This window comes from Xyrauchen texanus, chromosome 9 (assembly GCF_025860055.1).
Source record: "Xyrauchen texanus isolate HMW12.3.18 chromosome 9, RBS_HiC_50CHRs, whole genome shotgun sequence".
In the NCBI taxonomy this organism is placed as follows: domain Eukaryota; kingdom Metazoa; phylum Chordata; class Actinopteri; order Cypriniformes; family Catostomidae; genus Xyrauchen; species Xyrauchen texanus.
This window is the reverse complement of record NC_068284.1, coordinates 13,051,092-13,073,851: the sequence shown is the minus strand read 5'-3', so window position 1 is coordinate 13,073,851 and position 22,760 is coordinate 13,051,092. Positions and strand designations below refer to the sequence as shown.

Genomic DNA, 22,760 nt, shown 5'->3' with positions numbered 1-22,760 from the left:
ATGAGCTTTGAGGGAAGTAGGAGTTCAATTTCTCAATCAAATGACTCAGTATTTTAAAATTGCTGAGTCACAGGGCAGCAGAAGGCTACATGGCTCTCCGTGACCTTAAATGCGAATGAAGCTTTGAGCATTTCTTATCCATTATACACAGTGAGGCCAGGAAGTCGAGCTCTATTAATCAATGACACATGATCTGCTTTGCTTTTGTATCAGTAAATATGTGTGAAATTTTATTTCAACAACTGAAAACCACAAAAGATACTTCATGAATAATTGGTTTCAATGATATAAAAATTCAATTTAATACCAGTAAATAAACATCACATATTACTTTATTGTGCTTTAGAACAGATACACATTTTTTTTAATTAGAAAAAGATTTTAAAGCAAAATATGTGCTGAACTACTCTATTCACTATTAGGAGACAACCATTAATGTTTTCAGCAGATTTGTCATACTGATTGCTGCCACTTCTATTCCAAAAACTACAGTGGGCTTGTTTTATGCTATCACAAGCTTCATAGTGTGTCAGAGCATTGTGCAAAGGGTAGATTATGATGTCAAATATTTCCAAAGCAATATCTTTCCTACCAAAGCTCTAAGCTCTAATTCAACTGAATGCATCTCTAAAAGGCACATATGAGCTCAATACCTGACATATACTGAGAAAAAAGGAAATGAGACATTTAAAAAAGATTGTCTTAATAGCACATGTTGTTATGTACCATGTCAAAGGCTAAACGTGTATCTCATAATCATAACCCAGACATCTGACACTGGAGCTTCAGAGTGCCATAGATTCTCTATTTTTAGCTTTGGGTGGCTGGAAAAGTCAACAAGCCATGGCTTGTCAAGCATTATGCTTTCAAAACCATCCCAGCATTCTCCATCACAACTTAAGTTAATTGTACATCTCTAAGGCAGGACAGCAAATCAAAGCGGCCCACTGTCTATGAACTCATGAACAAGAACAAAGGTTTTGCAAATACTCAGGGCATGGTATAAGTCATATTTAAGTCATCGTTCCTGTTTTCATTTCCACATGTACAAAAGACAATAGAGAAACTGAAGCACTCAGTGTAGTGGTCATACAGAAAAAAGTGCACCAATATCAAAATGACATGTTCGGATTTCTCAACCCAAAAATCAAGCTTTTTTCAGATTTCTTTAATCTGACTGTAGAAATGTATATATTGACTGAAAGAGTCTGTATACAGTCCCAAAATAGATTATATAATTATCCACTTGTCCATTTGCCTGTATATTCCAGCGTCTTGGCTCTGTTTTATTTTTAAGACTCATACTAAAAGCAGTTACAATGTCTCATTGTATCTTTAAGTAAAATCCTCTTCTTTCAAGGGCATACAAGGAGCTTCACTGAGGCCTTAAAAGAATAAAACAAGCCATGTTGTGGACATTATGATTCATTTTGATTAGCAGCAAGTCATATAAAGATGTCAAATTTAGTGATCCTTAAATATATAGTTCACCCTCAAATGAAAATTCTGTCTATATTTTTACCCATCTTCATTCTAAATCCTATTTTAATTATTGATTTAACTATTGCTAAAGATAAGGCTTCATGTAAAAACAATTAAAACAAGAATTAACCACTTTATATCGAAACATTCACACACAATTTTTAGTTTTTCAGTTAAACTGAGCAAGAGAGATATCTCTGAGATATCAGAAGAATTATATCTCTATGAGATATGAACTGAAAGTTTATAAATCAGTGATATTTGCTTTTGACAAATCTATTTTTTTTTTATGAGATGAAATCCATGGTCCTCTTGGAAATATTATTGAGTCTTGGTGCTTGCCAAAATCACTGGGTCTACATCCAGATCAGTTAGACAGCAGTAGCACACGATCTGAGTGCATTTGGTGACTGCAGCTGGGATGGAGAAAAAAGAGAGAGAGAAACAGGGGGTGGGATAAAACAAGAGCAAGGAGTTAGAGACAGTACAAGGCTAAAGTAAGAAGAGTATTTAGGAGATTAGAGATGTAATGCACTACTGGGAATATGATATGCCAGTCACATAGCCTTCCTGCTTCCTGACTAGAACATTTGGTGATTGTTCTGCTTGCGACAAACCTTTGTACTCCGTCATAAAACACTTTTGAGGAATTTGAGGTTTAAATGCATCACACTTTTAACAAACTCTCTTCCAACCAGAAATAATGGATTGTGCACACATAATTGCATTTAACTAAGCAGAACTGTGCGCTTGCATGAACTATAGTCATGTGATAGATGTGGTGGAGATGTGGCTGCTATGGTTTAATTCTTTTACCACTTGATTAGTGAGAAAAATGAATTTAAAACAGGAAAACAGAACATTGCTTTAAAAGAGCTGACTTGTTTCCTTTCATGGACTTCAAAAAAATTGATTCTTCACTTCACTTAACACAACAAAAACCACAATATATATAAAAAAAACACAACAAACAAAAAATCAAAACAATAAATGAACAAAACCAAACAAAAAAACATAATAAATAAACAAAACAAAACAAAAACCACAATTCAAATAACAACATAAAAAAATAAATAAAACAAAAACCACAATATGCGCTTGCATGAACTATAGTCATGTGATAGATATGGTGTAGATGTGGCTGCTATGGTTTAATTCTTTTACCACATGACTTGAAAAATAAAAAAATTAATTTAAAACAGGAAAAGAGAACATCGCTTTAAAAGAGCTGACTTGTTTCCTTTCATGGAATTCATTGATTCTTCACTTCACTTTAACAAAAAACAAAATAAAACAAAAAATGCAATAAAAAAATAAACTACAATAAAAAAACAAAAACAAAAGCAAGACAAAAAAACACAACATAGACCACAATAAAACAAAACAAAATAAAACACAAACAACAACAAAACAAAAAAACACACAATAAAAACAAAAATAAAAAACAAAAGCAAAACAAACAAACAAAAACCAAAAGCCCAAAAAATAAAAAACAAAACACAACAAAAACCACTATAATATTAACAAACAAAAACCACACCAAAATAAACTACAACATAAAAAAAAACAAAACCACAACTAAACTAAGCAGAAGAACTGGGTAATGTCACAAGAGCTGACCCCCCAAGTCGCTATGATATTGTCTTAAATCCCTCCTTCAATGTAGGTCTATTGTCCACTAGTCAAGAATTCTCTGATCAATTAAAAAAAGTAATAGCCCACCTCTCCTCAACAACTGCCTTACCAAACACTGCTAATAAATCAGATTTAATATGTGTTAATGTGTAATGTGTTTAATGTGTTAAAAATAAATATTCTCACCATTTACTTTACCGATCCATTTGGGTCTTTTTTCTGTGGGTAAGTAAATACACAGAAAATAGACGGGCACTCCAGACAGTGCGATGGCTATTCCTATGAGGGAGTTAATAGTGTCGCTGTACAGAGGAACAATCACAAGGAACAGACTGCATATGCAGTAGATAATGGGGAAGAACAAAGTGAGCTGATGGAGGAAAGACAGAAAAGAGCAAAGTCAACACAGTAACACCTAATATTTAAATCAAATTTAAACATCATCTTGTAAACCGATACAAAACGGTTGTATGTATCCAGTTACCTTCACCGGTCTGTGTCTGTCAGGCTGAGTTATGCGCAGGTAAATTAGTCCTGCCACAGACAGACCCACATATAGCCAGTAACTGAAGCTAAAGTAGTTGATGAGTTGGAACACATCCTCCACACATAAGAAGATCAGTCCCATCACACCCTACAAACACATCCACAAAAATATTCTTTAGTACACTCAGCATTTATGTCAACCGTAACATATGGGAAAGTATCAGTACCTTTAGGAAAGCCATTATTAAAGTCAACATGAAATGACATTCAGAACCCATTTTAAAAAGTTGGTAAATAATCTGTCGAGTAAGAGAAGCAGGGAACAGACAGGTGAGACTTACATTGAACAGGAGAGCAGGTACAGGAGTGTAGCGTTCAGCGTGGATCAGACTTAAACTGTTGGGGAGGTGGCCCTCTCTTGCCCCCACAAAAAACAACCTGACAGAAAAGAACAGTATTCTGTGCACATACTGTACACACACAGAAAATATCATATGGATTTAACAAGCATGGCTTGAAAGACCTACCTGTATGGGCTATTAGATTAGATTACCTGAAACAACAATGTTTTACCTGGAGGCGGCTATGACAGAGGCATTGAGTCCTCCATAGCAAGACATGGCCACGGCGATGGGAACGATCCAGCTAATGGGGCCAAGCACCTGATTCCCAAAGGTCTACGCATGGAGACAGAAACTGATGGTCTACTCAACTGATGGTTTAATGCATTCAATGAATGAGGTAAAGAGTAGATTTGTGATACTCAGAAAGATCCTTACTACAGCCACTGCATCACTACCCATAAAAGAAGGCCAGTCCAGAACCACATAGTATGCCACATTGGTCAGTAGGTAGATGATTGTCACTAGTGGCATGGAGATGGCTATAGCGATGGGTAGATTCCTATGAATGAACAGGGACAGATAAATTGCTTGTGTGTTAGCATTTATCAGTTGTAAGTGTAAATTCTCTAAAAAGAACAAAAAGCTTCATAAAATTAGTCCATACATGTCCATACTTGTGTGCTATATTCCAAGTCTTCTGAAGCCATATGACAGCTTTGTGTGAGGAACAGTCTGAAATTTCAATTATGAAATCGAATCGGTTACCTAACGTAACCTCGGTTCTCTCTAGATGAGGGAACGAGTATTGCGTAAGCTAGCTTACGCTACGGGAAAGAGTAATCTTTTCTGAGATATTGAAGCCAAAAAATTATCCTTAATTTTGTATCATTTGTCAACGCAGTGCAGCAGCTGCAGACCTTGAGCGGGCTAGCTAGCGAGCTCATTGGTTGCTCTGCGGCAACTGCTGCAGCCTATAGACGAACTTGGGCGAACTCGCGTTCAATGAGAGGCGTCCGCACGCTTACTGCATCAAAGCCCGCCAAAATGGGCGTGGCTAGAGTGCATATAAGCGTAGTTCGTAGGCTGGAACCCTGGTTTTCATTGAATGAAGCGTAAGTCGCTCGTGGCGCGAGCACGGCCGGCTACGCAATACTCGTTCCCTCATCTAGAGAGAACCGAGGTTACGTTAGGTAACCGATTCGTTCTCTTACGAGAGGTTCTCTCGTATTGTGTAAGCTAGCTTACGCCACGGGAACCCATTGTCAACGCCGTGCACGCCAAGCATCCACTGCATGAGCCCCGGGGGTGGGGGGACCCGGGGGAGCCCTTGTGAGTGGGGAAATAATATTTGGCCGGCAAGAGTGCGGGCCAGTGTGTGTGTAATACATAAGCACATAGTGGGAAGGGAACGACAGAGCGGCGGTGCCGGTCTGTGTGGAATGAGTCCCATCAGTGCAGCTCACCAGGGGAGCTGTAGCGTATTAAACCGCTAGTAGTTTTGCCTGCAGGGCGGGCACTTCCATATTGTAAAATCTGACAAAGGTGGAGGGGGAAGCCCAGCCTGCTGCCACACATATGTCGTGAATGGAAATCCCGCTGGACCATGCCCACGATGAGGCCATGCCTCTAGTGGAGTGAGCCCTAATGCCCAACGGGCATGGCAGGTCTTTTGACGCGTATGCGGCAGCAATAGCGTCCACTATCCATCTAGACAGTGTCTGTTTCGAGGCGGCGAGACCTTTGGTGCGCCCTCCGAACGAAACGAAAAGCTGCTCAGAGCGTCTGAAAGAGGCGGAGCGCGCAGTATACAATCTCAGTGCTCTGACTGGGCAAAGGAGATTGGCGTCGCGTTCGCTATCGGATGCTGGCAGCGCCGATAGGGAAATGACCTGTGCTCTGAAAGGAGTACCGATCACCTTGGGAACATAGCCGTGTCTAGGCTTTAAAATGACCTTTGAGTCACTTGGTCCAAACTCAAGACACGCAGCGCTGACAGACAGCGCGTGAAGGTCTCCCACATGTTTGACTGATGACAGGGCAGTCAGAAAAATGGTTTTGAGTGAAAGGTATTTCAAATCCACGGATTGAAGTGGTTCGAAAGGGGGGGCTTTCATAGTTTCAAGAGCTATAGAAAGATCCCAGATAGGAACCGATGGGGGGCGCGGGGGGTTCATCCTTCTAGCTCCCTTGAGGAAGCGGATGACCAGCTCGTTTTTTCCCAGTGACTGGCCGTGCAGGGGTTCAGCGAACGCCGCGATGGCCGCCACATACACTTTGAGCGTGGATGGGGATCTGCCCTTATCCAGCAGCTCTTGTAAAAACACGAGCAGCGACGACACACCACATGTCCGTGGGTCCAGGTCTCTGTCGGTGCACTATTTTGAAAACACAGACCATTTTGACGCATAGAGTCTTCTCGTGGAAGGGGCTCTAGCGTGTATGATGGTGTTTATTACCCCTTCTGGCAGAGCGACGGGTAGTCGTTGATCACCCACGCGTGCAGCGCCCAGCGCTCTGGGTGGGGATGCCAGATCGTGCCGTGAGCTTGAGAGAGGAGATCTGCTCTCACTGGGATGGGCCACGGCGCTGTCAGTGACAGCTGCGTAAGCTCCGGGAACCATGTCTGATTCTCCCAACGCGGGGCTATGAGGAGCACCGAGTGACGCGTTTCCCTGATCCTCTGCATTACCTGTGGCAATAGCGAGATGGGAGGGAAGGCGTAAAGCGGGCGGTTGGGCCAGTCCTGGGCCAGCACGTCCTCGCTTTTCGAGAAAAATATTGGGCAGTGAGAGTTCTCTTCTGACGCAAGAGGTCTATCTCTGCTCTGCCGAATATGCGCCATAACTTCTGGACTGTTTGAGCGTGCAGGGACCATTCCCCTGGAGGAATATTGTCTCTGGACAGTCTGTCTGGGCCGTCGTTCAGGTGGCCTGGCACGTGCGTCGCCCTCAGCGAGCGCAGGTGGCACTGGGACCAACTCAGTATGCGTTTCGTCAGATGGAAGAGGTTCCTGGATCTGACACCGCCCTGACGGTTTAGGTAGGATACCACAGATCTGTTGTCCGAACGGACCAGGACGTGGTGACCCTGAATGACCGGGAGAAAGCGCTCAAGCGCGTACTCGACCGCTATCATTTCCAGACAATTTATGTGAAGGAGCTTTTCCTGAACTGACCATAGGCCAAAAACCGGAGAGCCCTCGCAGACCGCGCCCCAACCCGTGTTGGACGTGTCTGTCGAGATGACTTTTCGGCGAGATACAGCTCCCATCGTCACTCCCCGCTGATACCATTCGGCCACTGTCCAGGGCTGCAGAGCTGAAATACAGGTCTGAGTCACCTTGATCGGCTGGCGGCCTGTGGTCCAAGCCCGGCGAGACGCGCGGGTGTTTAGCCAATGCTGAAGCGGGCGCATGCGCAGTAAACCCAGCTGAAGTACTGCTGCGGCTGAGGCCATGTAACCTAGCACTCTCTGAAATTTTTTCAGAGGCGTGAGGCTGTTCATCTGAAAGGACGCGGCTAGTCGCTGAACACGGCGCGCACGCTGTGTAGATAAGCGAGCCGTCATTGCCACGGAGTCTAGTTCTATTCCAAGGAAGGAAATTGCCTGACTGGGCTGTAGTGAGCTCTTGGTCCAATTGACTGCAAGACCCAAACTGTTCAGATGGCTGAGGAGAACTGTTCTGTGAGACAGAAGCTCCGTATGTGACTGTGCCATAATCAGCCAGTCGTCCAAATAGTTCAGAATTCGCAAGCCCTGACTCCGCAGGGGTGCGAGCACCGCATCCATGCACTTTGTGAAAGTACGGGGTGCTAAAGACAGGCCGAACAGAAGGACGGTGTATTGATAAACCTGGCCGTCGAAGGCGAATCTCAAGAATGGCCTGTGACGGGGATTTATCTGAATCTGAAAGTAGGCATCTTTCAGATCGAGAGAGATAAACCAGTCCCCCCTGGCGCGTATGCGCGAGGAGTTTCCTGATTGTAAGCATTTTGAACAGTCTTTTTGCAAGCACCTTGTTCAAACCCCTGAGATCCCCATGAGATTGGGAACAAGAAAATAACGGCTGTAAAACCCTGACTCGCTCAGCGAAGGCGGCACTTTCTCTATGGCCCTTTTGCACAGAAGGTTTGCTATTTCTGAACGAAGCATGCAGGCTGCTTCCGTGTTCACAATAGTTTCGAGCCACGCTCTGAAGCGGGGAGGGCGGCGATCGAACTGTAGCAAATAGCCCTGTTTTATTGTGCTTAACACCCATTTGGATATCCCTGGGATAGCTTCCCACGCTTTGAAGCGTAACGCTAGAGGGTGAATGGCCAAATCGCCCTGATTGCCGCACACAGCGCGCTGAACAGAATGTGTGAGCGCGCTTACTGTGCTTATGCATGACTGCTCGCAGACAGCAGGGACAGTCTGTTCTGTGAGTGACTTCCCGATTGAGGTGAATGGGGAAAGAGTCACATCTGTTAAGTGATGCGCGAGCATAGTCACGGGCACGGGACTTACATACAGAGAAGTGTTTGCTGGCCGTGTGACAGAGCGGGCAGAGAATGGGCGCGCGCACGTATTCGTGAGCGCGTTTATTGACTCTAACACTCGAGCGGGTTGTGTCCGCTTTATGTGAGTGGGCTCTGATCGGGACACGGGAAGTGTAATGCTTGTGTGTAAAGGTGAACACTGGATTGTGGGCACATTTTCTACACATAAGGCTGGTCGTGTGACAGAGCGGCCAGAGAAGGGGCGCGCACGGATTCGTGGGTGTGTTTATTGACTCTAACACTCGAGCGGGCTGTGTCCGCTTTATGTGAGTGGGCTCTGATAGGAACACGGGAAGTGTAATGCTTGTGTGTAGGGGTGAACACTGGATTGTGGGCACATTTTCTACACATAAGGCATGTTTGCTCTTTACAAGATTTCTTTGGGTTGCCGTGAAAACGGCGTTTGAGTACAGGCAAGCGGGCAGTATCACCGGCTTGTTGGCTGCTGAATCCACCGCTGTAGTAGCCTGAGAGAGGGGGACTGACAGGGGGCGAAGCTTTGACGGTGGTCCGGCCGCAGCGGGACTGAGCCGTCATTTTTTCAACAAGGCTAGGAGGACTTCGGTTGCTCAGGTTTCAGCGCAACCTTAGGCCGAGGCCCGCGGGGGGCGGCGGTCTGCGGTGGCTGTCTGAGCGCAATCGAGGGCGGCCACCCTGTCGACGCTGAGAAGTCTGACTTTGTTGAGCTGGGCGCTGTGAAGAGGCTCGTGCAGGAGGCTGGTCACGTGGGCGGCCTGCAGAGGAGCTAGCGCGACGCGGCAGGAAGAGGTTCATGGCTTGGGTGGCTTTCTGGACTTCTGAAAAACAGGTCAACAATGCCACTCACCGCGGAGCCGAAGAGACCGGTCGGAGAGAGCGGTGCGTTGAGGAACATGGAGCGCTCTGCTTCTCCCATGTCGGCTAGCGTTAGCCACAGATGTCACTCGGTCACAGTCAGCGAGGCCATGCACTTCCCTAGAGCTTGGGCTGCAGCTTTGGTGGCGCGAAGGGCGAGGTCCGTCGCGCTTCTTAGATCTGTAACAGCCTCTGGGTGCCTGCCTTTCTCATCCCACTCCCGAAGAAGGTCCGCTTGGAGGATCTGTAAGACGGACATGGAGTGCAGAGCAGATGCGGCTTGGCCGGTGGCGGAATAGGCGTGGCCAACATAGGCGGAAGTCGCTCTGCAGGCCTTAGACGGGAGCACTGGCTTAGACCGCCATCTCGCGGAGGGCGGGCAAAGGTGTGCTGCTACCGAATCCTCGACCGGGGGGATGGAGGAGTAGCCCTTGAGTGTGGAGTTCCGGCAGGAAGGGAGCGGCCCGGGCCGCGGGTGTTGCACGGCGACGGCTCTGAAGAAAGCAGCCGTCGAGTCTGTTGGGAGCCTGCTCAGGGGGCGGTGACCACTCGAGCCCGAGGCGGTCGACGCCTGTGTGAGGAGGCATGTTAGTTCCCCTTACTGGATCCCTACTGGATTCCAGGGCCGAGGAGGAGGCGTGGGAGCCTGACCACTCCTCGCTGTCCGAAGCCATGATGGAACAGCCCTTATCCTCCGCCTCGTCCTCCGAGATGGCAGCAGTGCGGCCGCTGGGTGGCAACTGCGCGTCCCGGGGGGGCGGGGAGGGTGAGAGCGATGCTCGAGGGAGAGGCTCCGGCGAGGCAGTCACTTCTATCACCGGTTCTGGCAGCCTTTGGGAGCGGCGCTTTTTCCTGCGCGGCGGAACAGAAGGCGGCGCGGCGTTCGGTTCTGAGCGCTCGAGTCGAGCCCGCAGGGTCGACATCAGAAGCTCCTCGCAGAGGTCGCATCCGCCTTCAGCGAGGGCGAGCTCTGCATGCCCCAGTCCCAGGCAGAGAGCGCAGATGATGTGGCGATCTCCGGCGCTGAGAGGGGCGCGGCATGAAGCGCAAGTGGTGCGAGGCATCTTAAAAAAGACGCTCGTTACACTTTTGTGAAGTTCGTTAAGAACTAGCTTGCTCTAAAAAGGATACGTCGCCGGATGGCGTAGCTCGCAGGATGGCTGAAGGTGGCGGAGACGGCCGGCTTCTTCGACGCTGTCCAAGCTTGCTAGATGCCCCTCGAACGGCGACGCGGCTTCCAGTTCAGAGATGCGAAGAGCTTCGCTGAAGAGATGAAAATCAGGGTTCCAGCCTCACGAACTACGCTTATATGCACTCTAGCCACGCCCATTTTGGCGGGCTTTGATGCAGTAAGCGCGCGGACGCCTCTCATTGGACGCGAGTTCGCCCAAGTTCGTCTATAGGCTGCAGCAGTTGCCGCAGAGCAACCAATGAGCTCGCTAGCTAGCCCGCTCAAGGTCTGCAGTTGCTGCACTGCGTTGACAAATGATACAAAATTAAGGATAATTTTTTGGCTTCAATATCTCAGAAAAGATGAATCTTTCCCGTAGCGTAAGTTAGCTTACGCAATACGAGAGAACCTCTCGTAAGAGAACTTACCCTATTTAAGTGCCTTTTTTCAGAACAAATAGCGAGTAAAACGCACAAACATAATACCAATTTTCATATGTTGATCCATAATTTAAAAAACAAAATTTCTTTACATCTAAGCAAAATTATTTAAAAATGTTACAAGCTTATCCTACTCAAATGCATTAGTGGTTCTCGTTCTCAATGGGGCACGTGGTAAGTTGTGCGTGGATCGCGGATGGTAGCATGAGCCTCCATATGCTGGGAGTCTCTGCGGTGTCATGCACAATGAGCCACGTGATAAGCGTAAGCAAATGAGACTTGTCCTCCACCTCCCGGATTGAGGTGAGTAACCGCACCACCACGAGAACGTACTATGTAGTGGGAATTGGGCATTCCAAATTGGGGAGAAAGGGGGATAAAAAAAGAAGAAAAAAAAAGACTTTACTAACATGTTACCAATCAATGATTAAAAGGAAAATGTAGTCTGACATGAGACCTCTCAGGGTTCTGGATCTCCTCTGTAACAAAGTTGAGTGTGTCCCAGCCAGAGTAGGAGAACAGAGCGGAGTAAAGAGCCAGAGCAATGTTGCCCGCGTCCATGGACGAACCCTTAAATGGACTATTGAAGTTCTTTGTTTCTCCTGTGGGCCATGTGAAGAAGAATGAGGAACAGAGAGAGAGAAAATTATTACCAGACACGCCCTCAAGCTCTCAAATAACTCAGCCATTAATCTTTTCAAACACTAAAACCTGTGTAGGTGCAAACGAAACTATGCTTTAGAGATGCTTCCTTGTTCAGTGTCATTACAGGACGGCCTTATTGTAACCTTATAATAAACATTACAAATCAGTATTACCACAAAACTTTCATTACCGTTAATAATCTTTATGATCCCCACTGTGATGACGAGAAATAAAGACATGATCTTGATGTATGTGAATACATCTTGAACCAAAGTGCCCCACTTAACATAAGCACAGTTTATGAAGATCAAGATACCTGTGGAAAGAAAACACATTAAATATAGTTTGATATCAATTTCACAAGAATCAGGACATTTATGTTCTTAGCAGAAAATTTCTTACTGAACTGACTCGCAAGATATTGGGCACTGACTGAAAGCTAAGAACGCTAGCTAGAAATACATGCTACATGCTAAGTCTTAGCCTAAAAAAAGACAACACAATAAAAGTTGTGAGCATTTGCATGATTCAGTTTTATCCTTTCATGATTAAAATGCCTTATTTTTGTGTCAGAGCCATGGAATAATGGTTAGTAAATGTGCTCCAGACACATTAAACTATGGTGCTAAACCTTACAAAAATCAAGAGTTCTGGCAAACTTGTCACAAATTTGTCACACTAATTATTTTCACATGCAGATGTGAAAAAGCTTTGCGGCAAATTCTTCACTGTTGCCAAAGGTGTGCTGTAGGTTTACCAATACCGGCAAACATTCTGGCAAATCGCAAGCTCATTTGCATATGAAAATAATGAGTGGGAAATTTGTGGCAAGTTTATCAGAAATCTAGATTTTTTTGAAAGGGAATATGGGAGGTTCAAATAGGACCCAATCTCACGTCTTTAAAGCCAAGCACGCATTACACGGCTTGTAGTTGGCACCCTGCAACTCAAAGTAATTTTTTTCCAGTCATGGTAGTGCACACACTACACAACATATCGCAAACTGGGTAACACCTGGCACGAGCAGTTGTTTAAAAAAAAAATTACGTTATCACGAATAAACTGTTCAAAAGTTTGTGAATGAAGTTTGTTATTGTAATTTTAAGAATTGTTTTGGGCATGTCAAGGAGGTTGGAAATCCATCGTAGTGTCTACGACTTGTCAGGATGATTCACAGGAGTGCGCACACTATGCAACCATTGGTCGTGCGATCTGAGACTTCTAGTCACAGACCAGTCGCCGACTCAAAACATCAAAAAAGAAAAGCTTTAGTTGTGTATTGTGCACTAGGCTTAAGGTAGTAGCTGTGTTTTTGAACATGGAGGATCATTTGTAGCTGGTCATTAGCTGGTCCAAACTTATGGTTGACCAGCTAGACAATAAGCTGTAGTGGACCTGTCTGAGCTGGTAGGCAATTTTGAGCCAGAAACAACAAAGCTACCATTTTCCAAATCATAGTTACCAAATTTAGCAGTTTTGCTAACTTTGTTGTCAACAACAAAAGGTAACTAAGCTTTTTTAAGTTGAACATCTGCATGATTCATTTTTATCCTTTCATGATTAAAATGCCTCATTTTGGTGTCAGAGCCATGGTATAGTGGTTAGTAAATGTGTTCCTGACACACACCTTACAAACCAAGAGGTCAGGCAAACTTGTTTGTTGTTTCATAATTTCACATAACACAAAAGTTCACATTTTGGTCTTGGCCAGAAAAGTGTGCTGGTTCTTTGGTTTGTTGTATGGTCTCATTTCACCAGGCAACCACAGCAACAGTTTAGTTAGCATGGTTAGCATATGAATGTTGAGTGATTCATTGGGTGGATCAGATCCCTGCTTTCTGAGAACACATGAGCTCTGACTAGAAACTGAGTGAAGGCAACAGCTGCTAAGAAAGAAAAGAGAAAGAAAAACATCTCCTGTGTGACGTGTATGAGAGCGGTGAAAATGGGACAGAAACATAGTTGCTGGCAAAGTTTCAGCACTTGATAAACAGTAAGCCAAATGGTAAGAGCCTTTTGCTCTGGTATGGAGACAATAATTCCACAAGTTAAATACTAAACCAAAATCAAAGCATCCCAAAGAGGCTAAGTGTGCTTTCACACTAGCACATTTGGCATGCACTCGAGTTCGAATGATGTCAAAGTTCTGTTCGTTTTGGATGATGTGAACGCTGTTTTCCTTACTCGGGAACTGCACCCGGGTCCGCTTGAAAAGGTGGTCTGGGGTACGGTTCATGTGAACTCCAGTATGGTTCACTGCTAATATAAATGCAAATGTACCAAATCGTGGAAGTGAACTGCTTGTGATGACGTATAATTTGCGTCTTTGCAGGCTCCCGATCGGAGAAGGATATAGCTGCATGCAGAGCTCCAAAAAGGGGCAGGAGCTCCAAACCACCATTAAAGATATTGCGAGCCCCTTACCTAACCCTTTCCTTAACCTTAACCATGAGTGGAAATGACGCCTCCTTTTGGATTGCCACAACCACATTTTGGAGTAACCCCACCCTCTTTTGGAGATTCCACACCCATTTGGAGGTATCTGGCCTGCAGCTCATCTCCATATAAATCCCCTTCAGAGAGCAGCTCACATATCTTGCAACGGCAGACAAATGCTAAATTTTTTCACATTATGACATCCGCAGCAGACAAACATAAATTGTTGTGCATGTAAAGTTTTGGTGGTAAATCCAAACAGACGAATGCTTTAATAGCACAGTGAAGCTGATGTCTTCCATAGTTTTTACCTAGTTACACTGATAAACAGCTGCCGCTTGTACTCACGTTGATGACGTAATCGGTGGTTTCTAAACCATGGTTTGGATCGTTCGCTGCCTAACAGAAATATGAACTTGCCCGGGCAGAGCACAGGTTTAGCACTTAAATTACATATTTTTTTATTGGTTAAGAATACTATGTTGCAATCAGTGACAGTTTGATTATTTTTGTTTGACATTAATGTGTGATTTTATCATTTGAAGGACGATGTATTATGCTGTTTAGGCTCCTAGCTCACTGTTGAATTTAATCTCTGCTATTTTGAGTAGTGTTTGATGAATATCCATTGCAATAAATATTCTTTATTATTGAGTCCCGACTCCCGACAAATAATCAAATAACCATTCATGAACCCTCATGGTTAACTGAATATCACAAATGGTTTCCGTGCACATCCCTAGTGTGGACATGGCGTAAGTTATTGGAATTACATGATCATCAGTTGAAAAAATCGATATAACTTTGAAAAGACAATATTGGTAAGTGATTAAAAAATCTCCTACTTTCTGAAACTGTTTATTCCGGTGCAGTGCCTTACCTGATATACGTCCATGGCAATTGCATTACTGTAAACATTGTTTTTGCCTGTTTTAACAAATATGAATTATTATCTGTGGTAATCGACATCATGCCGTATGTTGTCAGTACAGCTCAAGTTATATTTAAGTTAGAACATTCCTTTAAATTTAAAAAACACAATTTAAATGGAGGCACTTTCCTTTGTCCTTCCTCTGTTATTTTCCCACTGTATCTTGTAGACGACCAAAAAAAAGTGACGAATTGATAAGTGGAAAATCTTGGTCTTTGACCTTTCACCTAAATACTAGACCTGTCTGCAACAGTAAGGACAGCTGAGTCACAAAAAAGGGCCTGTGAATGCCACTGAAATAGTTTGGCCTAGTTCAGAGGATCAAGGAGCCACAACAACTAGTGCTAATATGCAGCATCCAACTGGACTGAGAACAAATCTATGGAAATGCTCAATATGTACTCTAACAGATAGGTTAACCATAATGACAGTTGTTATAATATGAAACACATTGTAATTCATTGCAGATCATCATTTGGACCTTTGCCACTTATTTGTTTCACATTCGTCCTGACTCATTCAGTCTCTCATGCTTAACCATCCACGTAATTATTGTAAGCTTTGTTGGACATGCCTCAAGTTCCTTAAATTCAAAAAGCAAATAACTTAAGCCTTTTCCTGGCTTTAAAGAAGTGCATGTCAAGCAGATGTTTCTATTTCTTAGATGTTTAACATTCTTCTAAATTATATGTGTTTAAGTTTTTGTGTGCCGAGGGCACTAAATCTCATTGTCTTCTCTCTTTGAAGACTTTTATGGATTAATTGTTTTTGCTGTAAAAAAATATGTAGTTTGCACTTGTTCTGTTTAGATGCTAGTCTTAAGTATATCCGGTGCTCTTCAGATTTCATATTTCTTTAGGACATAACCACTAAAGAACCTGAGCTAAAACTTTATAATCGTTTTTGGACTCTGAGAGGCTGTGAGAAATAAAAAAAGCTCTTTTACTGATGACCAGTGAGGACTCACAGAGACAAGCCGCAGCTATCAGTCTCACAGCATCATATGGAGGGTGGCAGGTGGGGTAGAGCGCTTCCACAAGGTAGTTGGCAAACGTCAGAGAGATGACAGCCTGGCTGGCTGGCTCGATCAGTAGGATGGACGTCCACAGACGAATGAACGCAAGGAAACCACCAAAGGCTTCCAGGATGTATGCATAACTAGCGCCAGACTTCGTAATGGTGGTTCCAAGTTCTGCGTAACACAGAGCGCCAAAAACTGAAAATATGCCACCGAGAGCCCAGATGACCAAAGCGAGGCCGTAGGAGGCGCTGTACATCAACACGCCTTTGGGCGACACAAAAATGCCTGAGCCAATCATGTTGCCCACGATTAAGCAGATACCATTGCCTAGAGAAATCTCTCTCCTCATGATCATCTTCTCGCCATGTGCATCTGCATCTAGTGGGGCACCATTGCAGGGCACATTGGGTTTCTTAAGTTCCAGGTCTGAGTCTCCTTGAGACCCAGAAAAGAGTCTTTGGCCTACAGATATCAGCTTCTTCATGCTGCAGGAAATTAAAAACAGTTGTCACTCACTCTAAAAATTTATGAATCTAGTTCATTAAAATCAGGTAATGTAACACAGTTCTTCAACATTTATTCACAACTTAATTTCATTGAGTGCAATCACTTTTGTAAAAAGGGAGTTCATGTAATCCATCTGCACTGGGACAACATAATTAATTGTAATATTTACAATTAACATAATTTTTGTTGGGCTTAACCAGATGTACATTTGATATCCGGTTCCCAGCATGCACCACGGCATGAGTGAAAATTGTGAATCTTAATATTTATGTATTAATTTTTTTTATCTAGTAGATACGACAAAATGCATTTAAGCATGTAAAACTAGATCTAGTCCATTCAAATAAATCGTTTTTCATTTAAAAATTGAAAATGTAATATAAATGCATGGAAAAGTTTTCATAAATTGTAAGTTTATTGAAATAATTTTTTAATGCTGCTGTTGTGTGTTAACCAGGTTTTTGATGACAGATTAAATGAAAATCAATGGGGGAAAAAAAAATCGTTCATTAAAAGTTAACTTCCCTAACTTTTCCAGTTGTTAATGACTATTGGATAAAACATTTTAAAGTAATTTTTATAGAGATGCACTCACTAATAGAACTTTCTAAATGATAACATATTTTAAAGCTGAACATAACTAGATAGTTTTATAATAACAATAACAAATTTAATGACTATTATTTTTTTTCCCACTTGAGCAGAGGAACTCTGCTTTCATTTCTTTCCAATAATTTACAATTATATTCGCTTACTTATCATTTTGTTTGGAATCAACATTAGAAGTTCACTTGATATCTTGTTTTTCAAGAATTCCCAGAACATGAAATGAATCCAGCTCACACTCCTATAACAAACAAGCTTTCCGCAAACAACCAAGCAGCATGGTGTGTATAGAGGATTATATGTTCAATTTAGTGCTAAAAACTTCTAACACATAACAAATCTGTATATAATGAATATGGGACATTTCTGTGGTTAATGTCTGCTTGAGAACACAGTAGAAGAAATAGCTTCAGAAGACAAACAGTCATAAAAGTTCTGACATTAATTCCATTTTAAATAAACTTTCTCAAACTAACCAATACAGATCGTGAAACCTTTCCGAATCTAAGCATTTCACCAACAGGCAATGCCCACACTGACCCAATGAACTTGACATCACAGGGCCATTATTTTGGGGTCCACATTAAACATGTCATACCTTTAATCTTGTGAAATGGAATGCAGTGGAAAAATCATTCAGTTGGTGAGGAAGAGCAAACAGATGAGTTATGCAAGTATCCTGTGTGATGATGATCCTGGTCAGAATAAAGAAAGTTAAACTCTCAGACTGTTATAGGTCAACAGGATAAGCGCTGTTGCAATCCAAGACCGCACAGACCCTAGTGTGTTTTTCCAGCAGAGGCAAGATGGCTTCTTTAGTAGCCCTGTCTATTTTAGGTCTGTACTGAGATAGAGAGAGAAAGAATGCCCTCCCCCTCCTATTGATAGTTAAAGTACCTTAGCAAAAACCCTGTTGAATTAAAGCATGTCTAATGGCTAAAGTTATCTGATCCAACTCACTTAGAGTTCTGTTACAAAACAGACTGCCTACCCATTAATAGTGGAGTTTGTTAAGGCAAGCATCTCTATTACTTTTAACCATTCAGTACTTTGGATTGGGGAGCTCTAAATATTACATTTCAGTATGTTCACCATATGTGCTATGGACATCTCAAATTATGGGTCTTTTTGAGGAGAGGTGTGCTACTGTTTTACTAAGCAATTACACATCGATTCATACATTGAATCTTACATTGATGGCGGGATCTGAAGCATATCTAGGCACCATAATATCATACTGTAGGGACTTTTGGGGTTGGCTTTTTTGACTCCTTATAACACCATTGCACTGTGGCAGCAAGTTTTCATAGGCAACCACCACTAAGGAAAATGTGAGTGAAGACCTTGCCTCCATGATGCTAGTGAGTTTTGGGTGGTTAATTACTGCCCCAAGTCAGTAACCCTTCCCTAATCCAGTGGTGGATCTTACAAAAGTCAACAGTTGCCTAGGGTGGCAGCACTCTTTGGGGCATCCCGATGAGCTGAGCTGCGCCCCACATCAGCATTGGGAATTAACTAATTAAAGGTACCTACTAATTTAAGAACAATTAGTTTACCTACTAACTGAAGAATGTGGCAAGCTTTAAATATGTAGGATATACGTTAACCTCTAACAACGATTGTACTGTGGAAATACATAACCATATAGCACTTGCAAGAGGTGATTACTCAAGGCTTACCTCAATTTGGAGAAACTCCAGAATCTCAGTAGTAGGGAAAGAGATTTATCAATGCATGTGTACTCTCAACATTGCTATATGGAGCAGAAACATGAAAAAAACAAACAAAAAAACAGACAGAAGCAAAACTAAGAGCATTTGAAATGAAATATTATAGGTGGATGCTAGGCATAAGATGGGAAAAACATGCTTGTAATGAAGAAATAAGGAAGGAGGTAAGCCTCGAGGAATATGTCATACAAAAGTTGTTTGGCCATGTGAGCAGGATGCAAAACCTTGTTAGTTAGTTAGCTGGCAGGGTTGGACTGGAATATTGGCATTTTCCCATTGGGCCGATGCACATTGGGGCCGATCATGGGTCGACTGGCCTGCGGGATAACCGTGGGTCGACCGTGAAACGTGCCGAATGGGCCGCGATAAGAAACACGAGCCACCGCGTTATGTAGAACGGACCACAAAACGGCGCCGCGATATGCAGAGAAGGACAACGAACACCTTCCCCCCCCACTCAACAACTTTTGGGCCAGTTACCATGTAAAATCCCGGTCTGATTGCTCTTCCAAGTCCAGACCTGAGCGCTGGGCTAAGATAATAGTGACAGGCAATTAGTTTCTATAGCTGAGTATTATTTAAAGCTGCATTATGCAAGATTTTTTGGTTAAAAATGAAAAAATTGCCATTATTGATTGAGTACACAAACAATCAGTGTTCAAAACAATGTTCTTACCTTACCCTGATTCCCACGGTACACATATAAAAATGATTTGTATTTTGAGCTGTCAGGTTCGATTTGGCGTGACATCAGTGGTTTGTGACGTTCATCCTTGCGTCATTACGTCATGTCTGCACACACAGGGAAGAAGTGCCAGCTGTCTCATGTTCTGGCTGGAGAAACTAACTATGCTCAGTTCAGTAACACTCACAAAGTTCAGGACAGCATCGTTGCAGTCTACTGTAGATGGATGTTTATCCGTTATCCATTTGGTGAAGTTGTTTACCTGCTTTAATGCTTGGATATGTTTTCTGCTAGGGTTGACAAGCTTATATTGCTTGTCATGATTTTATGAATCAAATATTACTTGTGTGTTAACCGATCGCAATGTATCCATGTTGTCCGGTGAAGTTACTGTGACATGTTTAATATGTATGACTTCTGAAATTGACTTTGTGTAATCCCCATCATTATTAAATCCTCATTTTTTGTTTTTAGTTTACGGTGTTATTGTGTGCATTGCATAGACAGTCTAGTGTAGTAACTGAGGCTGGACAATAGGCTTGTTTCAGATGAAAAATGCCTCACCTTGAAAATAGATGAGAGTAGATGTCTGCAGTCAGGGAAGGAGTGAAATATGTGTTATCAAGTCAGATAATTCTCACATCTCGTAGTGGATCAGCAATGGCGGATTTAGGCATGGGCGACATGGGCAGATGCCCAAGGCGGCATCTTGCGTGCGGGCCTGTAAAACTCTAACTGTGCTGCATTGTTCATACAACTGAGTGTGCCTCGCTCTCACATTACTTTTTTTGGCATAAGTCACCATGACATAACAGCAAGTGTGACAGGTTTTTAACTGGCATGCACCTGCCGCTGATCACCGGTGAACGGTTCTGTGCAGAACTTGCCTAATATAGTATAAAAATAATAAAGTCTTCTATTGAACTCATATCAGCCATACCACGAATTGAACCTCTTAAATTGAAAATTGTAGTGCAATTTTAAGATATTAAGATATATTGTTGGTGGCTGAGGGGAGTCGCCTGTTCGCTTTTTAAAAGTGTTTAGAGCGTAGTGTCAGAAAAGCAATTTATGTGTAAAATTCATTCAAATATGTAAATAAGAGTGTTGTTTATCTTCATCAAAGCAAGTAATATTTCAGTTTCAAATGTTAATCGTAAAACATAATATCAACATGAAAACTGCACATTATGACTCCTGCTCCAGTCATGATCACACACAGGCAATGCCAAAATAAGCTCAAATTGGACAATTGATGTCACTTGAGAGCAGTTACGTAGTGCAGCTTTAAAATTTCAAAACTTAGTCCTGCTGTCCATGTATGTGGACATCATTTTGTAGGAAAACCATTTAGTGTATGTTTATTTGGTACTTCTAGTTACAAATCAAAAAGGGAAATGGAAAATGCACACAGCAGTCACGCTCAGGTCTCCGGAGGCTATATATGGATAGATATACCTCTTTCCATCTATAAGATTTTTTTTTCATCAATTTAATCATTCGCCCTTTTATTGTTGTGAATTTGAATTTGTTGCAAATGGAATTTTGAAAATAAACCTTGTTTTCAGACAGCTTTCTGAATACTACCCCTGTTTGCCCTTCATAGAACAAACATATAGTCCTGCCCAAAACACACCAATAGTTGATTTAATATTGCGGTGTCGGATGGTCAGGATGCTTAAACAAAGAAAGAAACATTTTTATATCACTACAGAGACACAATGTTCACAGTTTGAGGAAATCAGCTTATGAATGGCTAACTTAGTTCTGCATATTACACTAGGATGGGACTGTATTGTAACACACTGAAAATGTTCTTCAGCTTAAAGCGGTCATGACATACTCATACTATTTTTTTTTTTTTTAAATAAGTCCACTGATAAAGATAGTAATGTTTTTTTTTTTTTTTTGCACCAATATAGTCCTAATTTAGTAATGTATGGTCATTTCCCACCCTGTCTCTGGCCCTCTGTCCGAAAAGCTCAGTTTTTGCCTCAGTGGCGCCTTTATATAACTGAATTTAAGGGTTTATACATAATGTCCATCCAAGACATTGCATCCAAATATATTAAACTGTTCGTCTCGAACACAACTGTTAACATTCAGCACCATAAACTATCAAACAGTCATGACATGTGAAATATTCATGAATGGAACGGTTTACTTATGGTTTTGCCATTGGGTCCAATAGTGTTTTTAACTGCCCCATCCTTCAATAACAGTTCCTTTGCAAAGCTTGAATCATTTTATGACTATGATATGAGCTACATGCACATACATATGATATGAGCTAAATGCACATACATAGTCCAATGCACGAAGAAACAAGACGCACGCTAGTGCATATTATATTAGAATATTATGAAAGCCAAAAGATGAACTCTGCATTAATTAATTCATTTGTTTTGAAGTGATTATTTGATAATTATTTTCTTTGATAGTTTATTTTTGTTGGATACTTTTTTATTTTTTATTTTGTTGCATTGCTTTGAGAAGATCTTAAGTTTCTTGAGCAACGTTTATAATAATAAACTACTACTAATAATAATAATATTCATCAACAACATTTTAAACATTTGAAATGCTGCATATTGTTATATTTAGCATTTTGGTAAGGTTGATTTTTGAAAATAAGTTAACAAGATTTTTATTTATTTATTTACTTACTTACTTGGGTATTGTTTGTCTTGTTCCAAAATTTTTATTTATAAACTGTTTTTAATTCATTGAATGGAGTTCCAAAAATTGGCATTACAAATAATGTTATTTAATATATAAACCAATTTTTATTGATTGTCCAGAAAACGTTGACTAAATCTTGATATATATATTGTTATCGTGATATAAGGTTTTGGTCATGAATAAATGAGCCCCCTTGTGACGTAGGAAAGTCGTGTTGGTAGTAGAGAATGAGGCATTTTTGCAGCTTGGTTTCAATAAATGGGGATTAAGTTTTGAGTTCTGAAATGTACAGGAAGTTTTTATAGTAGAATGACCTCTTATATGTTACAATATAAAGGAAAATTTGATTCCTCGTGACATGACCCCTTTAATACTTCAGGTCAGGCTTTTGTTCAAACGTCTAACCCCAAGTATGAGCAATAACAATAAATCATGCAAATTCAGAGCTTGACAATAAAATCTTATTCTAGAACCAAACGAACTGCATTCACAAAAAAGTAAAAGACCCGTGTACAATTCAATGAGGTATTTGTTCTCCTGTTAATCATATTTCACAACACACTATTGTAAAGAGTGGTCACTTTAAT

At 42.1% G+C, this 22,760-nt stretch overlaps 1 protein-coding gene across 1 annotated transcript; it reads right to left on the bottom strand.

Annotated features, from left to right (window-relative positions):
* Positions 1 to 239: 239 nt before the first annotated feature.
* LOC127649442 (Y+L amino acid transporter 2) lies at positions 240 to 17,874 on the bottom strand. Its single transcript, XM_052134531.1, has 10 exons — positions 17,675 to 17,874; positions 15,910 to 16,448; positions 11,766 to 11,891; positions 11,388 to 11,532; positions 4,383 to 4,506; positions 4,177 to 4,280; positions 3,945 to 4,041; positions 3,602 to 3,751; positions 3,304 to 3,487; positions 240 to 1,898 (listed from the first exon to the last, which is right to left on the bottom strand). The coding sequence occupies exons 2-10, from the start codon at positions 16,445 to 16,447 to the stop codon at positions 1,804 to 1,806; spliced, it is 1,563 nt and encodes a 520-aa protein (XP_051990491.1). The 5' UTR covers position 16,448; positions 17,675 to 17,874; the 3' UTR covers positions 240 to 1,803.
* Between the last annotated feature and the right edge of the window lie 4,886 nt (positions 17,875 to 22,760).